Consider the following 25,917-nt stretch of genomic DNA (forward strand, 5'->3'; position numbering starts at 1 on the left):
GTCCAGCCTTGCCATTTGTCTATTGTTCCCTGCCAAAAATGCTCTGTGATGGAGACATTTTCAGGACTTCCCATTGAGGATCCACTATTTTTTTCACACTATCGTGCCGACCCAAACCAAACAGGGCATGATTTGCATGGTTCCATCAACTAGGGTTGATGCGTATCCAGGCCAGCTCAATGCAGCTTGGTTTGGCTCGGCTCCATTCAGCTCAGTAGTGTGAAAAGCCTTCATGTTTCCCAATTGAATTACAGTATTTCTTCACACTCCAACGAATGGTCTGGAATCTGGCACTTCTCATTCCCCGCCACCACACATTTCAGTCAATGGCATGTCCCATAGGAATTAGTCTACTTATTCCGTTACAGTCCATTTTAGTGGATCTATCAGTTAAACTATGAGGGAGGGAGTGGAAATGGTAAAAGGAAACCATTTCAGAGTATGTGGTCACAGCCATGGTCTGCATGACAGTGTCCTCTATACATACTCAACACTCTGTAAGTAAATTCGACCTCAAACATTTAAACAGCATATTCTGTGCAGTGAAAATGTCACACCCTGATCTGTTTCACCTGTCCTTGTGATTGTCTCCACCCCCTCCAGGTGTCGCTTGTTTTCCCTGGTGTATTTATCCCTGTGTTTCAGGGTCTCTCTGTGCCAGTTCTTCTTGTATGTTTCCAAGTCAACCAGTGGTTTTCCTGTTCTCCTGCTTTTTGCATTCTCCTTTTTCTAGTCCTCCCGGTTTTGACCCTTGCTTGTTTCTGGACTTTGTACCTGCCTGCCTTGACCACAAGCCTGTCTGCCATTCTGTACCTCCTGGACTCTGATCTGGTTTTGACCTTTTTGCCTGTCCATGACCATGCTCTTGGCTACCCCATTTGGATTAATAAATATTGTAAGACTCCAACCATCTGCCTCCTGTGTCTGCATCTGGGTCTCGCCTTGTGCCTAGATAAAAACATTTCTCCATGGCAAGGTTATTATAGTAAACGACAACTGAAATAAAAATAAAAATTAATTGGAAAAACAATTTAGTAAACTGAAGAAAAAATAGTAACATTTTTTCACATTTACTATCTTTGACTGCAAAACAAACAAAAAACAAATTGTTACGTTTTAGTTTTTTCTTTCTAGACTTTTTTTTTCTAAATACTGCCAGTAGATGCCGATGTTTCAAATAGGCCTACATTGTGCATCACTAGCTATCCCTAGCTAGCAGGGAATAAATCAGAGGGCGAGTCCAGAGCGTGACTGGGCCAAGCTAGAACAGCTTGAGAAGTTGCTGGAGCCGTTTGCAATGCACACCAACCAACTTCAAAAGGACAGCAAGTCACTGTCTGATGTGGTGCTGTGCCTTCTCAACCTTGACGCACACATTCAGTCAACTACTGTTGCAAAACAGATTGCACAGGTCCTCCTGAAGTCACTGCATGAGTACTTCACATGCATACTGAATCCTCTGGCAGCCAACTTCGATCCAACCCCTGCAGCTGATTGCCTGATGGACCAAAGTGTGTCTCTGGCACTTCGCTCAACAGAGCTCGAGCCATTGATGAGGGAAGCAGAGTATGTTGTACTTCAGCAAATCAGAGAGTACAGCCATGGAGCAGCAGGACCCCAGGAAGATGCCAGGACGATGAATTCACCAAGCATCTCGACCACAGTGCTTCATAAATATAGCATTCTCGCATCAAAGATTATGTCTGAGGTCACTGTCCAGCCGGAAGGTCAACATGGCAAGGCAATAAGTGCCCTGTGTGAGCTGTGACAATACCTGGAAGAGGTAAAGGGGGGCATGTTTACCAAGTCACCTCTTCAGTTCTGGCAGGCAAGGATGGCTTTTTGTCCAAAGCTGTGCCATGTGGCACTGGATCTGGTTTCTGCCCCTGCATCCCAAGCGTTAGTGGAGAGAATATTCTCTGTCTGTAGACAACTGTCATCAGTCTTGAGAAACCAAACGACCACCTCTCTGGAACGCAGTCTTCTTGAAGATAAACCAAATCATCTTGTTTGGTTGAACAGAAACACACACACATGCAAGTTGGCTGTGAACTGATAGATTTGTGAAGTTGGGTTGTATTGCTTATGTTTTTGCTGGTGTTGCAGCCCTGTTTGTGATACACGTTTAATATTACATAAACATAACATGTCGAATGTGCCATCACTTTGTTGTTTTTTTCCTCTCTCTTTCTGTCAGATAAAGGTTGATAAAGGTAGTTGTGTCACAGGCGTCAAAATGAGTAGACCAAGGTGCAGATTGGAATATGTTCATCTTGATGTTTAATGAAAGAATGAACACTTACAAATTAAACAAAAGTGACAGCAGACAGTTCCGTCAGGTACTCACAACTAAACGGAAAACAACCACCCACAAAACCCAAAGGAAAACAGGCTGCCTAAGTATGGCTTCCAATCAGAGACAACGAAAGACACCTGCCTCTGATTGGAAACCATACTCGGCCAAACCTGGAAAACGAAACATAGAAAATGAAAACTAGAACACATTCCCCTAGAAACCAACAAACCCCAAAACACACAAAACAACCCCCCTGCCACGCCCTGATCATACTACTATGGCAAATGACCCTTTTACCTGGTCAGGACGTGACAAGTTGATTCTTCTTACATCTTTATGTTTTTTATCATTACATAAATGCTTAAAATTTCACAAAAAGTGACATCAGCTGATGAAGATTATCTCATAGAACAAAACGTATAAGAACCTAAGCCTGTATTTACCACAGACCTTATTTTCAACGTTTATCAAAAAACCCTATAAAAACTCAATTTTCCCATAGGCTTTGCTCTACGAGCCATGGCGGAGTTAGTGCCTTCAAAAACATGTCATTAATAGTCACGTTAATATTAATATATACCATTAAACAGACACTTTTATCCAAAGCAATGTATAGTCATGTGTATACATCTTACATATGGGTGGCCCCAGCAGGAATCAAACCCACATCCTTTGGCATTGCAAGCACCATGCTCATTCCAACTTAGCCATACAGGACCACATTACAGTTGCACTACAGTGGCCCGGCAGGTCAAACTTTATCAGTCCAAAGCAAATCCATAGAGAAAAAGCCCTGTGGCCTCAGATATTGCATAACCCCATACCCCGGCAGATTAACTTCTGCTGATAACCACACAGCCCGATGACGTCAATACTGCAGCCATGGAAGCACCTCTGTTCTGACCCATCGCCTTGATAGTGATTTGCGCAAAATTGAATGCAGCATCTGTGGGACATACAGTATAGACAGGTGTGTGCCTTTCCAAATCATGTCCAATCAATTGAATTGACCACAGGTGGACTCCAATCAAGTTATAGAAACATCTCAAGGATGATCAATGGAAACAGCATGCACCTGAGCTCAATTTCCAATCACATAGCAAAGGGTCTAAATAAGTTTTTTTCTTTTTAATACATTTGCAAAAATGTCTAAAAACCGGTTTTCGCTTTGTCATTTTGGGGTATTGTGTGTAGATTGCTGAGGATATATATATAATACATTTTAGAATATGGCTGTAACGTAACAACATGTGAAAAAAAGTCAAGGGGTCTCAATACTTTCTGAAGGCACTGTCCATAAGCACACAAACGACTACATTTAATCTGCCCAGACCCACATGCTCAAACCCATCCCTAGTGGCTGCATTATTGTTTGACACGTGGCCTTAATTTGCAGGCAACCAATTAGTTTTTCTCGGTCGCCCATGCTATTTCAATGTTTCAATAATAAATCATTAGATTCTCACATTGTGTTAATGATGGCAGATTGCTTGATTTGCAGGTTTTTACTATACGTTTTTCAAGGCTACTCTTTCTCCCTCTCTCTCTGCAACCCACAATTTGCGTTCATGGGAAGATGACGTGAACGGAGGCAAGAAGATTTAAATAGATTTTCCATTATCCTCCTTTGCGAGACAATAGCGGAGCAAAACATTTCATAATGACGTCCATTAATTGCATTGCTGCTATAAATAACAGGGAGATCGCGGATGACTATTTTCTAATCAAGACATGTGTAATCATGTAGACCTATTTTAATACGAAAATTGGCAGTAGCCTATGTAGCATACCGAACGTTCGTTCAGTTACCCTCTCATGAACTGCACTTATATGATGTGTGATGGAGTTGTGATCTAGAACTGGATTCAACTTGCATTGCCCTCCCTTTTGGTTTTAGAGGCTGTGTACTAAAATGGAATTCAATTATATAGAATACTAGCAAATGTTTGATAGGCCTATAAGCATGCTCCTTTCCAGTCTATTCTTCATGGTTGTCTGCGACTCCACCTGTAAGCAATCTGACATGAACCAAGTTGCTATGGACACCGTACTAAAGAATAAGCCATGGGTGCAACTTTCACTGGGGGGGAAATCCCCCCCCAGTGGGTGTCTGTGTATCACAGTGCAATCATAAAATGGGGGGAAATCCCCCCCCCCATTTTATGATTGCACTGTGATAGAAAATGCAGCTCCAGTGTGCTTTTGGACAATGCGGAGGACCACACAGACACCACAGAGCATTCAGACAAGCTGTGTGAAGGCAAAGCTTCTGAAAGGCTGGTGTACAGGACCAGCACAGGAGAGATGAACAGAGGCAGCTGCTGTCTGTGTTGCGCTTTTTCTCTGATTTGTAAAAGCAAGCAGAGCAGAAACTGGCTACTCTTTAGTTGACTGATCTAGCTGGCAAGGTAACTGCTGTTTGATAGAAGAAGAAAAAAATTACTCCCAGCACTGAGCTAGTAGTGTAACTAGCTAATGATTCATCCCCTCTCAACTGAAGGATCTACTAGCAACTACAGTAGTTAACTAGCTGCCAGCTCAGATAGCCTCTAGCTGTTTTCATTTTTCTAGGCAAGTCAGTTAGGCTACCTTTTCAGTGCGATGTGAGTTTTTATTAGTCAGTATAGCAATGTATTGATCTGTCAGTTTCCGTAACTAATGCCCTACTTTTCACACTGACACAGTATAAACAGCTCTACAGGCTTCACTGTCATGGTGCACAGTCAGTACACAACACTATGCTCATCATGTCTTAGCAGGATCAGATGGTGACAGGTGTCCCTGCAGGATCAGACAGCCAGGGAAGGCCAGTCTACAGAGCTCAGGTGAAATTTCCAGTGTAGTATAACAATCAGTGAATGGATACAAAGTTCCGTATTGAGTTGATGGGTAGGCCACAGTCTGGGATCTGGGAATAATGGTCATTTCAATTGATCCATTGATTCAAAAGTCAAGGGGTCTGAATACTTTCCAAAGGCACTGTACATACGCACACGAACAACAACATTTAATCTGCCCAGACCCACATGCTCAAACCCATCCCTAGTGGCTGCATTATTGTTTGACGCATGGCCTTCTTGTAGCCTACCAATTCGTTTTTCTCGGTCGCCCATGCTATTTCAACATTTCAATAATAAATCATTTGATTTTCACGTTGTGTTAATGATGGCGGATTGCTTGATTTCCAGGTTGACATCTCTCTCTCTCTTCCCCTCTCTCTCTCCCTCTCTCTCTCTCTGCAACCCACAACAGTCTGGGATCTGGGAATAATGGTAATTTCAATGGTTAATCTATTGATTCTATTCTTGGATAATATAATGTATAAATGTACACCAATGTAATTCTTTGTCATGCCTCATCTGAGCAGGATCAGATGGTGACAGGGGTCTCATCAGGGTCTGGGACCCAGGGAAGACCAGTCTGTGACGGAGCTGAGGTGAATTTTTGCAGACACAACACTATATTTTCTCTGTGCTGCAAACACTGGACAAGCAACAAGCTTCAAAGATTGAACCTATTTTAAGGCAGTCTGACAAACCTCTAAAGTTGATTTCCAGACTTTTATTGAAAATGTTGATACTGGAGACTGTTATCAGAAGAAAGCATTTCTACTGGCTAAGAAATGCATTGCCATTCATTGGAAGGTTGGTTTTCCTCCCACAATGGATGGAAGAAATGCCAAATTATATATCAATAGATTAAGGGTATACTGTGGAACTTTCATAAGGTCTGTCTGCCTTATATGGAATACAGTACGACAAAAGGAGTCTGTATTGAAAACATGCACACGTCAGGGGAGATACATATTTAGGCAGTCCCTAGCTGCTGGGTGGCTCAGTCGTTGCCCTGGGGCTCTGTCATACTGTTGGTTGACACTCTGGGCTTGGCCTAACACACCTGAAACCAATAATAAATGTTTCACTAAGATCCTAAAGCTGAGTGGGGTGTGTTGGGTTGGGATGCTGCAGGGCCGTGGACCCCTAGGGGCAGGACCTGGTGACCCAGCTAGATTGTGTGCAAGTAAAAAGAGGTGCAACACAATATAATATTGATTATTGAATTATCAATGATCTAGTTCAGTCGTATCAATCACTTAAACATATTTAATAATGATCTCTTAACTAGCATGATGACTGGGCATTTTTGCTGACTTTATGTTGTTCTAAATAGAGAAGGCTAGAAGGGCCATGGATGCCCCCAAAAATGGGAGGAACCCCAGACCCCCCATCAAGTTATGCCCCCCCACTTCTAAAACTAAAGTTGCGCCCCTGGAATAAGCTACACACTTTCAGTCTATGTTTTAGCTGCAGGGACCGCGTGGTACAATGAATATGACTGTGGGCTTTGGTGGCAACGATGATGATTATGAACATGGTCTTTTGCCTGCTAATGCCTGCAATGCAGTGAAGAAAACGATATGACAACAATAACGTCTAATGTAACTGGCCCCTCTAACAGTACAACTGCCCCCCCCCCCCCCCGTTGAAATGGTCTAGAACCGCCACTGCTTTGGAGGCGGGGTGTGCTGCGATAATTTGTCTTTGGAGTTGAACATTGTTCAATAAACGCCCTCCTGAGTGCACGCTGTCCAACAGCGACACGGCGAAGACGTAAAGGGAACGCTCACTTTATTTGACTTTCCCTTCTCATTCGAAGACAGCTTTCTAAGACTGCTATGACGTCTCGCAGGTAAGACGGGCTTTATCGAAAACCATGGAACGAACCGGGAATAGGCCTTTTACCCATTATAAACAGCGTTTCATGACTTATTACAGGACATGTGTGGGACCTTCCGCTTACGAGCAAAAGTACTATGCATTTTCTCCGACCCTTTAAAACGCACAAAGCCCACAATGGTTGCTTCAATTAGGGGTATTTTTCGCTTTTGTCGGCATCTTGTAGCCTATTTGTGTGACAAAAGTTATTTAATGTGAGTTCAGAGTTGCAATAGAACTGTCATTGGCAATTAGGTGGAATACGCTATTACTTTCCTCTGATCATTTTACGTTTGTAAGCTATGGGACATCGCAAAACTAATGTGCCGTTGAATAATAGGTTGATATAAAAGCGAATGTTCATTGGTGGATGGGTCTTCTTTAAACGAGGGTCTTATTTGCTATAGCCCCAGTGCGCTCTCTCTCTCTCTGCTGTGTAGGAAATGGGCAGAAGTTGGCCTTTGATATCAAGGTGCATGGTTTGGCTTTTGCAGAGTGCTCTGTATTTGTAGTTGGAATGCAACAAAGTTGTTCAATTATTAACTGAAATGTGTCCCCTCATATCTTATTAATGTCAGTAAATAAGACATGTTTAAATGTACCCAGTGGACACGCACTGGTTGATCAACGTTGGAATAGATGTTGACTTGATTTCTGTGTCCAGTGGGTAGTGTCAGTCGTCTCATTAGAAAATGCTAGCCACCACAGATCTGATTCTCAGACTTGCTTTCAATATGAGTGACAGATCTATAACTCACATTTCTACGTGAATTTGGTCGGGTCGCCAGAGATCTGTATAATGATGAGATGCTCATGCCTTAACAATGGGTGTCATTGTCCCCAAGGCAGGAAGGCAGGCGACAAGCTTAGGTCCAAAATAAACTCATAGAAACGCATTGGGCAATTCTTTTTGGACAGATTCTGGCAAGAGTGAAACCTCTCGCTTCTCCTCTTCCTCTCAGGGGTCGCCCTAAAAAGCTGCCTGCTGGGCCTTTAACTGTAGCACAACCACTTAAGTGCCACAACTGCAGGATGTGTTTGAGTTCAGCAAAGGCTGTTCGTTGCAATATCAATCAAGACATTTTTGTTACATTTTCTGTACAAGGTCAAACCATCATACCATATGTATATTATGCTTTTTGAGGGAAGTGTGTAACTTTACTCATAAATCTACTTCTGTGTGGTTATGTTATGCCAGAGAGAACCGAGAGCCCTATCTCTGCCCAAAATCTGTCCACACAGAAGTAGATTCATGAGCATTAAGCATATCCTTAATTATTAAGCAGGTGAGGATTTTTTTTGTATGTGGAGCAATGAGTGTCCAATTTAGTCAAGATAAACATGAATTGCTATTTTGATATTTGAGGCATATTCTAATAGAAGTGAAATTCGAGGCTGTATATGCATATTCATGAGGCTAGCATATCATCTCACTCTGCATTGAGTACAGGCGATTGCCGTCAAAACCCCTCATCAAATATTCCCAAACTTATTCAATTAACGAGGTGTATCCACCAATCCAAAGAGAGGAATAGGCAGGAGCTTGAAAGCCCGCCGTTCTGCTCTGTGGACAATGAATCCCATTGTTAGGGTGGAGACATTATATCGTCATTATATGCACATCTCTGGTAATGCCTTTGTTGACATCTAGTCTAAAGGTGGGTAGTTGCAAGCCGAATTGGCCCACAGTACACAAAATAACATTCATAAACATCAAATATTTGACAAAATACGAAACAAACCATGAGGTTTGTGTTTGTAACCAGTTGTACAGTAATATAATAACAGTAAATTAATAGAGGAGGGTATAGGGCTATTCTGGATTGATACAGATGAAGGCGTCCAGAAGTTGGTTTGAGATTTGCCCACAAATGTTGTCTTGGGGAGCATTTTCCAATGTCCTGCAGAGTCTGTGGACAAAGAGATGTTTATTATGAAGAGTATGGACTCAAAATGCACCATGTCAGCAATCCTACGGGTTGACAGTGTACATAGACACCCCTATAAGAGTACGCTCTGAGTGAGAGAGATGCATCACATCAAGGTTTCCAAAAGCGGTGATTGCCACGGTATGGTAGAAGTAAAGCCGTGAAAACAAATGAATGGATGTTAGATAACAACAATGTCATTTAGCAATGCAGTCCTTGTGAGAACATACAAAGGCTTATGTTTCTGTTCTTTGAGAACAAAGTGGTGTAATTTATGGCACAGTGGCACAGTTAGGCAAAAATAACAGCTTTGCATCATTAATACTGCCTGGATGTGGCGTTCGCTTCTGTGCATTTATTCTGGCAGTTGATATAGGCAGAGAGACTTCCTCATCTAAGTAATGGTAGGGGAAACAGTAGTAGTATTGAATTGGAGTTAGTTGGTTATAGGTTGTCACGATACAGTATCATTATTATTTTGATACTGGTATTTCCGATGGCAAAAAAAAAAGGAAAACATTAGTCAGACCAACCTTTATAGTCCTTTATAGCTTGGAAAATAAGCAATGGGACTGAGTAACATTAGGACAGTTTTTCTCAAGAAATGAAGTCTGTTTCGTTTTCCTTTCCATTATGTTTCTGGAAATCATAATGCTGGTATTGTGATAACCTAGTTGGTTAGTGGGTGTTTTTCCATCCTTTGTCATCAGTTCTGTTTAGTGTGAGGCTCAGTACTTCCTGCTCCTGTGAGCCACAGGATAGCAGTTTCTGACACATTCATCTGAACAATACCCTGGGTGCCATCTTGGAAAGACCGAACTTACCATTTAGCAGTCAAAACTTTTGAGTCTCAGTTTTCACTTCAGATCAACCAATACTTATCGTGTTCCTCCTCTATTACCTTTTGTTATGAAATGCAAAGTAATTCATAACTATTAGTGACATTGAGTTGAATGAATGGTATCATTTTCAGTAAAGCACATCCCAAATGTTCTAAAGCCGGTGGTGTATATTTTATTTAACCTTTATTTTATCAGGGAGTCATACTGAGACCAATGTCTCTTTTTTTACAGATGAGCCCTGATCTATAGAAAATACACATGAAAATATACACTGAGCGTACAGAACATTAGGAACACCTTCCTAATATTGCGTTGCACCAGCTTTTGCCCTAAAAACAGCCTCAATTCGTCGGGTCATGGACTCTATAAAGGTGTCAAAAGTGTTCCACAGGGATGCTGGCCCATATTGACTCCAATGCTTCCCACAGTTGTGTCAAGTTGGCTGGATGTCCTTTGGGTGGTGGACCATTCTTGATACACCCAGGAAACTGTTGAACGTGAAAAACCCAGCAGCGTTGCAGTGCCTGGTACCTACCATACCCTGTTCAAATGCACTTAAATATTTTGTCTTGCCCATTCACCCTCTGAATGGCAGACATGAAAAATCCTTGTCTTAATTGTCTCAAGGCTTAAAAATCCTTCTTTAACTCGTCTCCTTCCCTTCATCTACACTAATTGAAGTGGATTTAACAGATGACATCAATAAGGGATCATAGCTTTCACCTGGATTCACCTGGTCAGTCTATGTCATGGAAAGAGCAGGTGTTCATAATGTTTTTCTCACAGTATAAATACAAAATGCAAGCAGAAAGAAAAACAAACACATTCATCAGTAATGAGGTGCTCAATCAGCTTTCTGAATTGCCCTTGAAGCACTAGAACATCAAATTTAAGAACATTTTGAAGATTGTTTCACAAACAAGGTGCAAGAAAGGTAAATCAGCTTTTAGTTAACACAGTAGAGACCGAAGGAATTTCCAGAGTTAGCCACCCCTGAGACTGAGTGTGGTAACTCATAGTTAAGTAATGATAGGTACTGTGGGAGTTTTTGTAAAAAAAACTTTTGTTATAAATGAAAACATAGCAATGTATCAACCTACGTGACTTCAAAGAGGGCCAACCATCTTTCTGGTAGATAATGCAGTGATGAGTACTAAAATTGTCGCCTGTAATAAAGCACAGTCCGCTATGATGAACCACATCTAATGGCTTTATTGAAGTGGTAGCTGTTTTGAACTGCATGGATCCCCATTGCGGTTGAATGCAGACTTGCTTTATGGTGCACTCCAATTGTATTGTACTTGAGAAGTCAGCTTAGGCTGCTGCTCAAATGTTGCTGCACTAGGCCTACATGTTTCTCCTCTGCATGGTGTTTTGTTGCAGGTTTAGTTTTTTGCTTATTCATTGTCAATCTTTAAAAACTGAAGCCAGACTGCAACATTTTAGTAGCCCAGCTAGGACTGTGGCATGTGTGTGTACACTTTCCCTCTGCTGCATGCTGTAAACAGGAGACAGGAAAGCAGCGCAATTGAAGTTGAATTCACCGATACGGGCGCATCAGGCTGTAATTTCAGAAAGTAGATGACTCAACTATTGACTCATTTATACTTGCTTGTGTGTCCTGTTAAGCCTGCGGGCGTTGTGTTTGATATGTGTGCTAGCCTATTAGCCACGTTATGACTGGCTTTTGATTTGGTTTATTAGGATCTCCATTAGCTGACGCCAGTGGCGACAGCTAGTATTACTGGGGTCTGACATATAACGAGAAATTAATTACAGACAAAAGACTTTACCATTTACATACATTTAAAAACATTAACATGTAGCGTGTGTGTGCATCTATCAATTATACATACATGTCAGTACACACATTTACATGTACTAATAGTTGATTGTATTGACATTTACAGCCTTAGTTAAAATTGTCAGGTTTTTTGTTCAAAATTATTGAAACTCAAACAGTGCGTCCTGAATGGGTGGAGGCAGCAAACAATGTACCAGGCCAGCTGTAATTTACAACCTGATAGCAATATTTTTTTTAACTACCAAGAAATGTATTGGTGAATTATATTAATCATGCATTGAACTGCATCCATCCACCTGCATACATCTATTATCCCAACAGTGCCTTACTGTACATCATGGAATTTTGAGTCAAATAGAACCTATTTTTAAAACCTATAAAGTTGGGAATTTTATATATATTTTTTTACTGATATTACGATTGTCTGTTTGTTTCATATCTGCAAAGTAGTTAAAACGCTGTCAGTTCCACTTTTAAGGAAGGCATCTTGCACATCACAGGAAGTAAATAGTTGAAATATAAAGAGTCACTAGAACGTGACGGGTTAACCGTCGAGTCAGCTAGAGGCTGGCGGAGGGAAGAGCAGCCGATTGACTGACCAGGGTCAATTAAATCACGTTTTCTCTCCCAAAAAAAGCCTGCCGAGAATAAATGCAGATTGGCATAAGTGATGCGTTTATTCGTCTCAGTTAGGATGCCAGAGTCAGTCAGAACTTTCTTAGCCAGGGTAGAAGAGGAGTTTGTACGCTTCAGTGCATTTACTTTTTTTTATGGATCACCAGCAGAGTCAGAGATGGAGCTTAAAAAGAGTTTTTGAGTTTTGCTTTCTTTATCGAGATCGTATGGCTGCACGATTTGGACAAAATATCTAATTGCGATTATTTTGCCAGATATTGCAATCGTGATTATGAATTGAGATTTTCAAGCACTTGGGGGAAAACTGGGTAATTCCATCAGACAAGTGTCAGGTTAGATAATGTCGCTTCTAAAATGAGATCATATGAATGAATACAAAACCAATTGAAACACCATTGTTATGCATATGCTAATAGATAGGATTATTACACCTGCATATTAACAAAACAAACATACATTTTTAACATGATCATCAAAATATCGTGTGCTATAAGAGCAGCACAAAATGTATTAATAACATGAATAAGTTAATTATTTAGTCGGGCACCATAGGCTGCAGATGGAATAGGAAGCGTATGATTGTGTAATTATGTATAAGTAATTTTAATCATTATTATAATTCAAATTTAAGTCAAAGTGCCTTAACATGTAACACGTAGCCTACCAATTGCAAAGGTGCAGCCTGTGTCCAAAACATTGGAGTCTGGTCCAGTCTGGTCCACGTTTGCGGCGTTATCGTTATTCACACTTGCTGCTCCGCATTCAGGCCCCAGGCAGCTAAAGCGTCTCTCAACCCCAGACCGTTGTTTTCTCCCATGTGATCTCCAGTGAAGTAGCCTATGGTGTTTGCAAGCACCAACAATTCAGTGTAAACTTCTCATCAATAAAGTGTACTTTCAAACTAATGTAGGGCTTGGTTGTTTTACTAGACCAAAGGTAATAATCAACGTGTGAGTTTCAACTTCTCGCTTAATTTTGTTATACAGTGTTGGGATGACAATTTGGGAAAAATACAGTGCCTTTAGAAAATATTCTCACTCCTTGACTTTTTCCACATTTTGTTGTGTTACAGACTGCATTTTAGATTGATTAAAATTGAGGTTGTGTGTCACTGACCTACACACAATACTCGATGTCAAAGTGGAATTATGCTTTACGTTTGTTTTTTGTTTTTTTGACTAATTAATAAAAAATGAAAAGCGGAAATGTCTTGAGTCAATAAGTATTCAACCCCTCTGTTATGGCAAGTCTAAATAAGTTCAGGTGCATGGATTAAGTGCATGGACTCACTCTGTGTGCAATAAAAGTGTTTAACATGATTTTGTAACCCACAAATAAAATGATCTGTAAGCCCCTCAGTTGAGCAGTGAATTTCAAACACAGAGTTAACCTCAAAGACCAAGGAGGTTTTCCAATGCCTCGCATAGAAGGGCACTTACTGGTAGATGGGTATAAAAAAGCAGACATTGAATATCCCTTTGAGCATGGTGAAGTTATTAATTACACTTTGGATGTTACACCCAGTCACAACACAGATACAGGCATCCTTCCTAACTCAGTTGCCGGAGAGGAAGGAAACCGCTCAGGGATTTCACCATGAGGCTAATGGTGACTTTAAAACAATTACATAGTTTAATGGCTGTGATAGGAGAAAACTGAGGATGGATCAACAACATTGTAGTTACTCCACAATACTAACCTAATTGATGACAATACTAACCTAACTGACGGAGTGAAAGAAGGAAGCCTGTACAGAATAAAAATATTCCAAAACATGCACCCTGCAGTCAAACTGCAAAAAATATGGCAAAGAAATTAACTTTATGTCCTGAATACAAAGCGTTATGTTTTGGTCAAATCCAAAACAACACATCACTGAGTACCACTCTTCATATTTTTAAGCATGGAGGTTGCTGCATCGTGTATGCTTGTCATCGGCAAGGACTATGGAGTTTTTGGGGTAAAAATAAACAGAATAGAGCTAAGCACAGGTAAAATCCTAGAGGAAAACCTTGTTCAGTCTGCTTTCCAACAGATACTAGGAGACAAATTCACAAATCCTTTCAGCAGGACAATAACCTAAAACTCAAGGCCAAATATACACTGGAGTTGCTTACCAAGATGACATTGTATGTTCCTGAGTGGCCGAGTTACAGGTTTGACTTAAATCAGCTCGAAAATCAATGGCAAGACTTGAAAATGGCTGCATAGCAATGATCTACAACCAACTTGACAGAGCTTGAAGAATTTAAAGAATAATGTGCAAATATTGTACAATACAGGTGCAAAGCTCTTAGACACTTACCCAGAAAGACTTAAAGCTGTAATCGCTACCAAAGGTGCTTTTAACATTGACTCAAGAGGTTGAATGCTCTTTCCATGACATAGCAGTGTTTCCCAAACTCAGTCCTGGGGACCCACAGGGGTTCACGTTTTGGTTTTTGCACTAGTGCTACACAGCTGATTATCAGCTGTGTAGTGCTAGTGCAAATAACTAAACGTGCACCCATTGGGGTCCCCAGGACCGAGTTTGGGAAACACTGAATAGATTGTCCAGGTGAATCCAGTTGAAAGCTATGATCCCTTATTGATGTCACCTGTTAAATCCTCTTCAATCAGTGTAGATGAAGGGGGGAGACAGGTTAAAGAAGGATTTTTAAGCCTTGAGACAATTGAGACATGGATTTTGTGTGTGTGCCATTCAGAGGGTGAATGGGCAAGACAGGGTATGGTAGTAGGTGTCAGGAGCGCCAGTTTGTCAAGAATCAAATGAAATCAAGTTTTTTATTAGTCACATGCGCCGAATACAACAGGTGTAGACCTTACAGTGAAATGCTTACTTACGAGCCCCTACAGTGCAGTTAAAGAAAATACTGTGCTGCTGGGTTTCAAATCAAATTTCACAGTTTCCCGTGTGTATCAAGAATGGTCCACCATCCAAAAGACATCCAGCCAACTTGATACAACTGTGGGAAGCATTGGAGTCAACACGGGCTAGCATCCTTGTGGAACGCTTTCGACACCTTGTAGAGTCCATGCCGACGACGAATTGAGGGTGTTCTGAGGGCATTTTAATCCCACCTTTTAACGCAACAAAATGTGGAAAAAGTCAAGGGGTGCGAATACTTTCTGAAAGCACTGTATGTGTGAGATGGAATCTTTAATCTCCTGTCCAGCTTGTTTGTCATCTTGTTGAAGCCGTCTTTGCTGACAGCCAAAGACATGATTCTTATTGACACTATGTGATTGATCGGCGATAGCCTCTGTGATTTCAATGTTTTTTTGTAGAGTGTTACACTTGAAAACGCATTGGCAATCAATGTCTGTTTAACGCAAGTGGCTGGCTATGGCTGAGGGTGTTTGCTGCTGTCTTTTTTTGACCATGCAATTGGTGTAAAGTAAGGGCTGGTTCTTCTTCAAATAGTTCAATAAATGTGTTGGGTTGCCTCTTGTTGATGCTACAACTCTGAGGCACTTTTTGCATAACACTTGCATTTGGTTGACATCAGTTTACCTGTAGCCGAAATACTGCCATACCGTCGAATATGCGCCCTTCTTTTGCACCAAATTGACGTTCTCGTTAGCACTAGCAGTACTCATGTTTCCGACACTCTGTGAAGCCCTTTCTCTCGTCGCCAGTAATTCACGATAAGAGCTGCTATAATTACCAATGCAATCAAATCCTTTAATCTTCCCTCCTGCTGTGTTTGATTTAGGTTATCACATTTTGATATCATTTCCAGCACCTGTTTGATGCATGAACACAGCACTCTCAAATGTATGTGCCAGTTTGTCATTTCGTTGGTTGGTTTGGTTGGAAATGTGTTTCTTCTGTTATTTGTAGCTGTATGATTCAAAGTCTATGCAGTTTTTCTATGCAGCTTTGGACTTTCTACATGAGTGGGTGTGGTGAAAAAAGGCAACAGGTTTAGGTCGGAGAAAAAAGGAAGTCACTGTTACTGGCTAATGACCACCTAATACCATTTAAAGGGGCAGCTCACAACTGCCCGAAAAAAAGTTTGAAATATGAAAAACTATCCCTTTAAATGTGTACATTTCTGACTTCATAATATTGCTCCAATTGGAACTACAATAACATACATTTTAACAACCAGGGGCTAAAGTTGCATTTAGGCCGCAGTCTAGGCCTTCTATGGTTATTTTTAACTGTCAGTTTTTTATATCTGCTTTCTTCTAAATTATGACTGATCAACCTGTTTGCTTCAACAAATATGCACTGGTGGTTATCAAGGCATGGGCCATGACAATGTACACTCTCAGACAATGCATAACGGTCAGGTTATATTAAACACCAATGCTATACTCCTTGTCTGGCCATAGTTGAACCTGTAGCTCCATGTAACCAGAGTAGCATGATTTGCGCTCTCTTAAAACTGTGTGTGCATAGCCTGTGCTAGCTTGCTCATGCAAGTTAAATGGATTGTCCTTTAATTAAGTGTACAAGCCCTCTTTTCCCCTGATTTCCAATATCAGCGCACACAATCAGGCAGATTAGTTAGCCATCCCCTGAAAACAGATGGGGTTAGTCCATAATATCCCTCAAATACTTATATGGCTATCATGCGCAACATGAAAGCGCTACGTTAACTACTAGCTTCTAGACGCTAGCTGGCTACATAGTGATGTGAGGCATCTATCCGCTGAGGGTGGGTTTGCACTGCATGTACTGTAAATACCCCAAGATCATCAGCTGTTCTAAAAATACCAGCAGCATGACCAAAATCCACACCCCAGGTCTTGTCTGTGACCGATATAGCCCTAACGGGGCTTTCATGCAGCATTCGGGGCACTAAGTATATCACCTTTTTGTCACCAGGCCTAGCCAGGACTTTAAATAGCCACGGCTGTATTGAACTTGAGACATTATGTAAGAGGATAGAGAGCCTGGCGTGCTGGATGCACGTGGGGCCTCTGTTTCCCCTGTCTGTCTGAGCAAGCTAGCGCTCTGCTCTGTGCTATGTTTGCCCGCTGAGCCATGGCTCTGACTGTGTTGCTCTCCCTTCCTCTCTTTCCCTTCTTCTACCCTTCTCTCTCACTCTACCTCATGCTCTCTCGTTCTGTATGTCGTATTTTATTCAAGTCTCTCAATGACAGTTTTATTTCTCTCTCCTCTCTCTCTCTCTCTCTCTCTCTCTCTCTCGCTCTCTTTCTCTCTCCCTCCCTCCCAGTGCTCAATGCATAATACAAGGAAGTGAAGCGCCTGGTAGTTGTCAAGGAAAACCTATTCTTGGAAAGCCCTGAGTCACTCCTGCAGTCATGTTCTGTGGAGATAACTATGATACTTGTAGCATGAGGACACCACAGAAAGGGCATACTTCATGTCTTTTTATATTTCTAATTGTATTTTTAACTTGTGTAATTTATAGTACAGTAAGTCAAGTTGTCTAAATGGGTAAACAAAATGAGAAACAAGATTTTCCACTTTGGTGGTGCACATCTTTACAATTTTATCTATTTCTGAAAGCGATTTCTCAGTGAGAGATGGGGCAAGCATGGATACTACCAGTTAATCATTCAACTCTGCATACAGAAAAAGTGAAAGGGCAAACACATTTGCCCCAGACTTACACAACAACCAACCAAATCATAGTTTGACAAAAAAATCCCATTCTGGTTTTCAGCGAAAAGGTACACGGAAGGACTGTCCACTAACACCACATCACATTGGTTTATTGTATGAATACCATTGTAACATTTTAGCTAAAGCGTTCAGGTATAATGCTTTATAACTTGTTATAAATATGTATTAGCCTTTATAATTTCTTAGAACAATGCTTATAATGTCTCTTTATGCACCAATGCCAATGAGGGTGAACTTGTTAACCATTAGCGTATTCATGGCAGACTGAATAGGACCCCTGGGGCTGGATCAAGCTTAAGCACAGGGTTTAAAATGGGAAACTCTTAATAAACTGGCCTGGCCTCAAGGTGTCATGTCTGGGCACAGGCTGCTAGTGACGTGAGCTTTCTGGGGAAAGTCTACTGGTTTCTTGACTTCAGCGTGACCTATAATGTATATTCTTTATTTATTTATTCTTTATTTATTGGCGAAGTAGATGGCATGGCTTAGCATTGAACGCTGCTTAAATTTAAAATGTTTGGTTTTGTCCTTGTCAGCATCATGTCTATCTTTATTCATCCACCATGTCTTGCTTGACATGCAGTAGCAATTCTCCATAGTGATTATTCCTCTCAAATGTAAGTAATCATATACAGTGTCTTCGGAAAGTATTCAGACCCCTAGACTTTTCCCACATTTTATTACGTTACAGCCTTAACCTAAAAATGGATTAAAAATAAATAAAAATCACCAGTTTACGCACAATGCCCCATAATGACATAGCAAAAGCAGGTTATTCGAATTTTTGCAAATGTATTAAAATAAAAAGCAGAAATACCTTATTTACATAAGTATTCAGACAATTTGCTATGAGACTCAAAATTGAGCTGATCATCCTTGAGACTTTTCTATAACATGATCGGAGTCCACCTGTGGTAAATTCAATTGATTGGACATGATTTGGAAAGGCACACACCTGTCTATATAAGGTCCCACAGTTGACAGTGCATGTCAGAGCAAAAACCAAGCCATGAGGTCAAAGGAATTGTCCGTAGAGCTCCGAGACAGGATTGTGTCGAGGCACAGATCTGGGGAAGGATACCAAAAAATGTCTGCAGCATTGAAGGTCCCCAAGAACACAGTGGCCTCCATCATTGTTAATTGGAAGAAATTTGGAACCACCAAGACTCTTCCTAGAGCTGGCCGCCCGGGCCAAATTTAGCAATCGGGAGAAGGGCCTTCATCAGGGAGGTGACCAAGAACCGATGGTCACTCTGACAGAGCTCCGGAGTTCCTCTGTGGAGATGGGAGAACCTTCCAGAAGGACAACCATCTCTGCAGCACTCCGTCAATCAGGCCCTTATGGTAGAGTGGCCAGACGGAAGCCACTCCTCAGTAAAAGGCACATGACAGCCCGCTTGGAGTTTGCCAAAAGGCACCTAAAGACTCTCAGGCCACGAGAAACAAGATTCTCTGGTCTGATGAAACCAAGATTGAACTCCTTGAACTGAATGCCAAGTGTCACGTCTGGAGGAAACCTGGCACCATCCATAGGGTGAAGCATGGTGGTGGTGGCAGCATCATGCTGTGGGGATGTTTTTCAGCGGCAGGGACTGGGAGACTAGTCAGGATTGAGGCAAAGATGAACGGAACATAGTACAGAGAGATCCTTGATGAAAACCTGCTCCAGTGTGCTCAGGACCTTAGAATGGGGCAAAGGTTCACCTTCCAACAGGACAATGACCCTAAGCACACAGCCAAAACAACACAGGAGTGGCTTTGGGACAAGCCAGCCAGAGCCCGGACTTGAAGCCGATCGAATATCTCTGAAGAGACCTGAAAATAGCTGTGCAGCAATGCTCCCATCCAACATGGTTGAGCTTGAGAGGATCTGCAGAAAAGAATGGGATAAACTCCCCAAATACAGGTGTGCCAAGCTTGTAGCGCCATACCCAAGAAGACTCGAGGCTGTAATCCCTACCAAAGGTGCTTCAACAAAGTACTGAGTAAAGGTTATGAATACTGAATATTTTTTATTTACATTTTTTATTCTTAACCTGTTTTTGCTTTGACATTATCGGGTATTGTGTGTAGATTTGAGGATTTATTTTTTTTAAATAAATTTTAGACTAAGGCTGTAACCTAACAAAATGTGGAAAAAGTCAAGGGGTCTGAATACTTTCCGAAAGCACTGTATCTTGCCATTCTCAAAAGAGTGCAATCATTGGCATGTCTAATTTCAGTGCTTTCATCTTCTATCCGATTGGATCAATTTCTGGATCATTTCAAGATATTCTGCATTTGTTTCACTGTTCCATTTTTTTCCTGAATGTTTAATTGGTGGTGAAAATGCATTTAATATGGTGTTGCAATGTAATTTAAGCATTTCATCAGGCATCAGCATCATTCGGAAATGCCAGAACTAACTCATGTAGGCCAGCTACTGTATCCACCAGTACTACTGTATCCACCAGTACTGTATGTCCACCATTATCTCCCACATAACAGCAACATAGACTCCAATATGCCAGTAGAGAGCATAGAGACTTTACATAGTTTTATATGTTATACATCCTTACTAGGCAAGGAGGTCAGTAATGTCCTACTGCGCATGTAGACTAGACCTTACAATATGCCTTGCTTTCGGAACTGGCAACCACAAGGAAGGAAGGCTGAATTAGGAGCAGGGGTCTTCAGTTGGCGTGGAGACGGTGCCGTGTCATGTAGGTCCCCAGAGGGACGGCCTGATAGCCGCTCCGATGATCCTATCAGGGCCCTTTGCACTCATCCAAATCCCAGATTAAACGCCCCCGCCTCTCTTGCTTCAACCCGCAGAGGCAGCACTCCTACAAGTCCCTGCCCTCCCCCCTCGTTCCTCCCTCCCTTCCCCTCCTTGTGTAACTGTGCCGGGCTGGATTACTAAGCTCTGAGGCAACTGAACCGGGGGGCTCTGACAAGCTCCGACCAGAATGGTTAGGTAGGGGGAGAAAACTCTCATTCACTTCCTGACATTCATTAACAGCCTCTTTTTTTTCTACCCACGTGCATTTGGTCTTACCAGTAGATTGCTGCTGTTATGTTGCTAGTGCAACGCACTTGGTCAAGTTGGTCTGATGCTTCAATGGTTGACAGTTCATAACCTTATGTGCATTTTGGAGGGTCTGGCTGGAGTGGACTGAGTGGGTGTGCTTATTTGTGGACGTGTGGTCCGTGTTAGAGCTTTCTGAGGGAAGTGAGCCTGCTAACTGTTAAGTGTTTGGGGATAGACCTGGGCAGTGTGGTCCCTCTCAGAGTAGGTCAGGCCAGGGAGAGAGCGAGAAAGGGGAGGATTAGTGCAGTAATTGGTGAGAAGTGCTCTTTGTTCTATTGAGGGGTCAGGGGTCAAACAAGGGGTGAACTCCTGCCTGATCCTCATTAGCAGGCATGCGAGTGTATGTGTGCGTGTGTGTTTAAGTGCATTGGGGTGGGGGTTGCAGACTAGATGGACTAAAGCCCAAAACAGAAAAGGATACTGACCGCTCTCTCTTGCCCGTTGACCTGCAATGGACACAAAGCGTCGGCCACTTTGTCGGGCATTTGTTTCAATATCAAAACAAACAAAACAAAGCTCTCTGAACATTGTTGCATGTGTTTTGGAATGGGTGGCCAGTGATAAACTGGTCCTGAACAACTCTAAAACTAAGAGCATTGAATTTGGTACAAATTATTCCCTCAGTTCTAGGGAAATCTATGGTGTGGCTGTTGAACTAGTTGAGGAGACTAAATTACTTGACGTTACCTTAGATTGCAAACTGTCATGGTCAAAACATATAGATTCAATGGTTGTAAATATGAGGAGAGGTCTATCTGTAATAAAGAGATGCTCTGCGTTTTTGACAGCACACTCCAAAAAGCAAGTTCTGCAGGCTCTAGTTTTGTCTTAACTTGATTATTGTCCAGTCGTGTGGTCGAGTGCTGCAAGGAAAGACCTAGTTGAGCTGCAGGCGGCCCAGAACAGAGCAGCACATCTTGTGCTTTATTTTATTCAAAGGGCTGATATAAATTCTATGCGTGTCTCTCTTGGCTAAGAGTTGAGGAGAGACTGACTGCATCACTTCTTTTTATAAGAAACAATGTGTTGAAAATCCCAAATTGTTTGCATGGTCAACTTTCACACAACTCTGACAGACACGCTTATCCCACCTGACATGCCACCAGGGGTCTTTTCACAGTCTCCAAATCCAGAACAAATTCAAGAAAGCATACGGTATTATATAGAGCCATTTTTGCATGGAATTCCGTTCCATCTCATATTGCTCAAGTAAACAGCAAACCTGGTTTAAAAAAAACTGATAAAGCAACACCTCAAGGCACAGCACCTCTCCCCTATTTGACCTAGATAGTTTGTGTGTATGAATTTATATGTAGGCTACGTGTGTCTTTAAAACTTTTTTTTAATGTAGTTCTGTACTTCAGCTGTTCTTGTCTGTTAATGTTCTGTATTATGTCATGTTTCATGTTTTGTGTGGACCCCAGGAAGAGTAGCTGCTGCTTTTGCCACAGCTAATGGGGGATCCTAATAAAATACAAATAAAATACAAAAAATGTGATTCACTCCAAAAAGATACCGGTAATGTTGCAATGTTAGTTGTTAGTTGTTATTACAGAGCAATGGTGATTTTCACAGGGTGAACTAGTGTGAATGTTTTATGCTTGAACGGGTTCAGAGACTACATGGTCTGAGTGGGCTGCCATTGTTTCATCAGTTGAAATGACTGACAGCAATGCTGGGCTGACTTAAAAAGCTGCTTGTCTGGGATTACTATAGTAACACATGGCATTCTTTCCTGATTGGTAGAATTTTTTTTTCTCCATGACCCAGTAAAAAAATTCAGATGAATAACAAAATGAAGTCTAGTCTGGACCCCAGTCAACACAATACAACCCAAGTGGTGTACTCTACTCTACGGGACTGTGTATTCAAGATGGTAGCACCCCAGAATACCATATACTGTATGTCCCAGTGGTGGTCGGTGCCGTTTAAGATGTGGGAGGACACATTTTTTTAATGAGCATGGCCTTATTTCTATTACAGCATATTGGATGGCTCTCATTCATATTCCATTCACCCAGTTCAATGTAACATTGATAGGTTTGGGCTACTACATGAAACTCAGATGTTCCCTATACCCATCATGAGGTTGCTACAACCTAGCCTATGAATGAAAGTTTACAACGTAGGTGCACACAGGTCGAGAGAGAAATTTGAGGTGACGGCCTTGCACACTCTTGCCTGCATCTAGCAGATCTAGGGTGAAATCATTAGGCCAACAGTTGCAAACGAGAGTTTCCATTGGACAAATTCAGGTATGTGTATTGTCACGGTTTTCGTCGGTAATGGAGGACCATTTACGCAGCAGGTATGTGTGCGCTCATCTTGACGTTTATTAACTTCCCAAAATGAACACCAAAATAACAAAACAAGTGAACGAACAATATACAGACAGTCTGGCAAGGCACAAGGCTAAACACAGAACAATCTCCCACAAACACACAGACAAACACACCCAACTAATATAGGACTTCCAATCAAAGGCAACACCACACAGCTGCCTTCAATTGGAAGTCCACCCCAATTAACTCTACATAGAAACACACTTACTAGACTACACATAGAAATACATAAACATAGACCATAAACCAGAAAACTAAATCAAACACCCTTTTACCAAAACACCACCCCGAACCACATAAAACAAATACCCTCTGCCACGTCCTGACCAAACTACAATAACAATTAACCCTTATACTGGCCAGGACGTGACATTTATCCCCGTTTCGTTCCGTTTGCTTCCATTTAAGAAGTGTTTTTCAACAGAATCGGTGGAATGAATACACCCCTGATCACGAGTAAACACAGTTCACTTTCATAGCAACCACATTGCATTCCTTCTCGCATCAACTTATTTATAAAACCCTTTTAGGCCTCACTCCTCCCTATCTGAGATATCTACTGCAGCCATCATCCTCCACATACAACACCTGTTCTGCCAGTCACATTCTGTTAAAGGTCCCGAAAGCACATACATCCCTGGGTTGCTCATCTTTTCAGTTCGCTGCAGCTAACGACTGGAAAGAGCTGCAACAAACGCTCAAACTGGACAGTTTTATCTCAATCTCTTCATTCAAAGACTCAGTCATGGACACTCTTACTGACAGTTGTGGCTGCTTTGCGTGATGTATTGTTGTCTCTACCTTCTTGCCCTTTGTGCTGTTATCTGTGCCCAATAATGTTTGTTTCATGTTTTGTGCTGCTACCATGTTGTTACTACCATGTTGTTGTCATGTTGTGTTGCTACCATGCTGTGTTGTCATGTTGCTGCCTTGCTATCTTGTTGTCTTAGGTCTCTCTTTTATGTAGTGTTGTCTCTCTTTTCATGTGTGTTTTTGTCCTATATTTATTTTTATTTGCTTATTTTTAATCCCAGGCCCCATCCCCGCAGGAGGCCTTTTGCCTTTTGGTAGGCCGTCATTGTAAATAAGAATTTGTTCTTAACTGACTTGCCTAGTTAAATAAATAAAATGTATGCACTCTCCTCCTCTCACCTTTTCCCTTCGCTTGTGGACTTCAATGCACAACACATCAGCTGTATGTAACGAAAAAATATATATACAATTCCAAGCCAAACCATATTATAACCACTACACACGGCCTACATCGTTGTCACAATATTAGCTAAAGTAACGTCATAGTCAACATAGCTAATAGAACTAATGCGTTAGTAAACCCGCTACAATCATGCAGTGATGTTAGTGTACCGTCAGTAAGCAGTTTAGCAGTTACACCGGTGTGCGCCGGTGGAAATACATTTGTAAAACCAAAAGCTTACCTTGACTTTGAAGAGTTCCAGTGTTGTGTTGGATAGTCATAGCCAGCTAGCTAACATAGTATCCCTCTGTTTGAGCAGGGCGTTTGAGTAGGCTAAAGTAGGTAGCTCCATTTGCTAGCTAAGTAAGTGAAACTGAAAGTGAAAAAGAAATATTGAAATCTCTGTCTTTGTCTTTCTCTTGCTTCTCCTTCATTTTGGAAGAAATTAATTTGTTCTAAACTGTTCAGCTATTGTCTTTCCCTCTCTTTGAGTCAACTACTCACCACATGTTATGCACTGCAGTGCTAGCTAGGTGTAGCTTATGCTTTCAGTACTAGATTAATTCTCTGATCCTTTGATTAGGTGGACAACATATCAGTTCATCCTTCAAGAGCTCTGATAGGTTGGAGGATGTCCTCCGGAAGTTGTCATAATTACTGTGTAAGTCTATGGAAGGGGGTGAGAACTATGAGCCTCCTAGGTTTTGTATTGAAGTCAATGTACCCAGAAGAGGACAGAAGCTAGCTGTCCTCCAGATACACCATGTTGCTACCCTACAGAGTGCTGTTGAGGCTAATGTAGACCTTCATTGCAAAACCGTGTGTTTTAATCCATTATTTGGTGAACATATTAATAATTTATTCTGTAGTTTTATCTAAAAAGGATAACTTTTTCAATGTTTTGCCAAGAGTGGGCAATGCTGTCAGCAAGGCAAAGGGTGTCCACTTTAAAAAATCTCAAATATAAAATATGTTTTGTTTAACAATTTTTTGGGTTACTACATGATTCCATATGTGTTATTTTGTCGTTTTGAGGTCTTCACTATTATTCTACAATGTAGAAAATAGTAAAAATGAAGAAAAACCCATGAATGAGTAGGTGTGTTCTAACTTTTGACTGGTACTGTACATAGAATGTTGCACATACTCATAGTGCAAGTAACAACTGGTGGGCAGCAGTGTGATCAGGAGGATGTGGTGCTTGTTGTTTATTTACATTTACCTCTTTTTTTTATTACCACATTATGTAATAGTATAACTATAATACTATATATAATTATGAAATGACTGGTTGTACAGCAGAAATCTAATCGACATAAAAATGTGCGCTACAGTATTTCTCCTTTACATTTTGTTTTTATTTTCCTCTTCCTCCCCCTGTACTTGACAATAGTTCCCTCTTCTGCACAGCTAAGCCATATAGCCTTCTGTAGAATAGTACAAAACGGATTTCTTCAATGTTAAAGGTACTGTCATACAAAGTAGAG

At 41.3% G+C, this 25,917-nt stretch overlaps 1 protein-coding gene across 3 annotated transcripts in view; it reads left to right on the forward strand.

Annotated features, from left to right (window-relative positions):
• The first annotated feature begins 6,848 nt into the window (after nt 1–6,848).
• The window catches only part of LOC106572187 (tyrosine-protein phosphatase non-receptor type 11), a 58,405-nt gene continuing 39,336 nt past the window's right edge, over nt 6,849–25,917 (forward strand). For 2 of the 3 annotated variants that reach the window (XM_014146127.2, XM_014146128.2), the window contains exon 1: nt 6,849–6,985. In XM_014146127.2, coding sequence (XP_014001602.1) covers nt 6,972–6,985 — 14 coding nt within the window. In that variant the 5' untranslated portion in view covers nt 6,849–6,971. Of the gene's footprint in view, nt 6,986–20,685; nt 20,780–25,917 lie in introns of those variants that run through there. The other variant, XM_014146129.2, reaches the window with a different exon arrangement.

Source organism: Salmo salar, chromosome ssa15 (assembly GCF_905237065.1).
Source record: "Salmo salar chromosome ssa15, Ssal_v3.1, whole genome shotgun sequence".
NCBI lineage: Eukaryota > Metazoa > Chordata > Actinopteri > Salmoniformes > Salmonidae > Salmo > Salmo salar.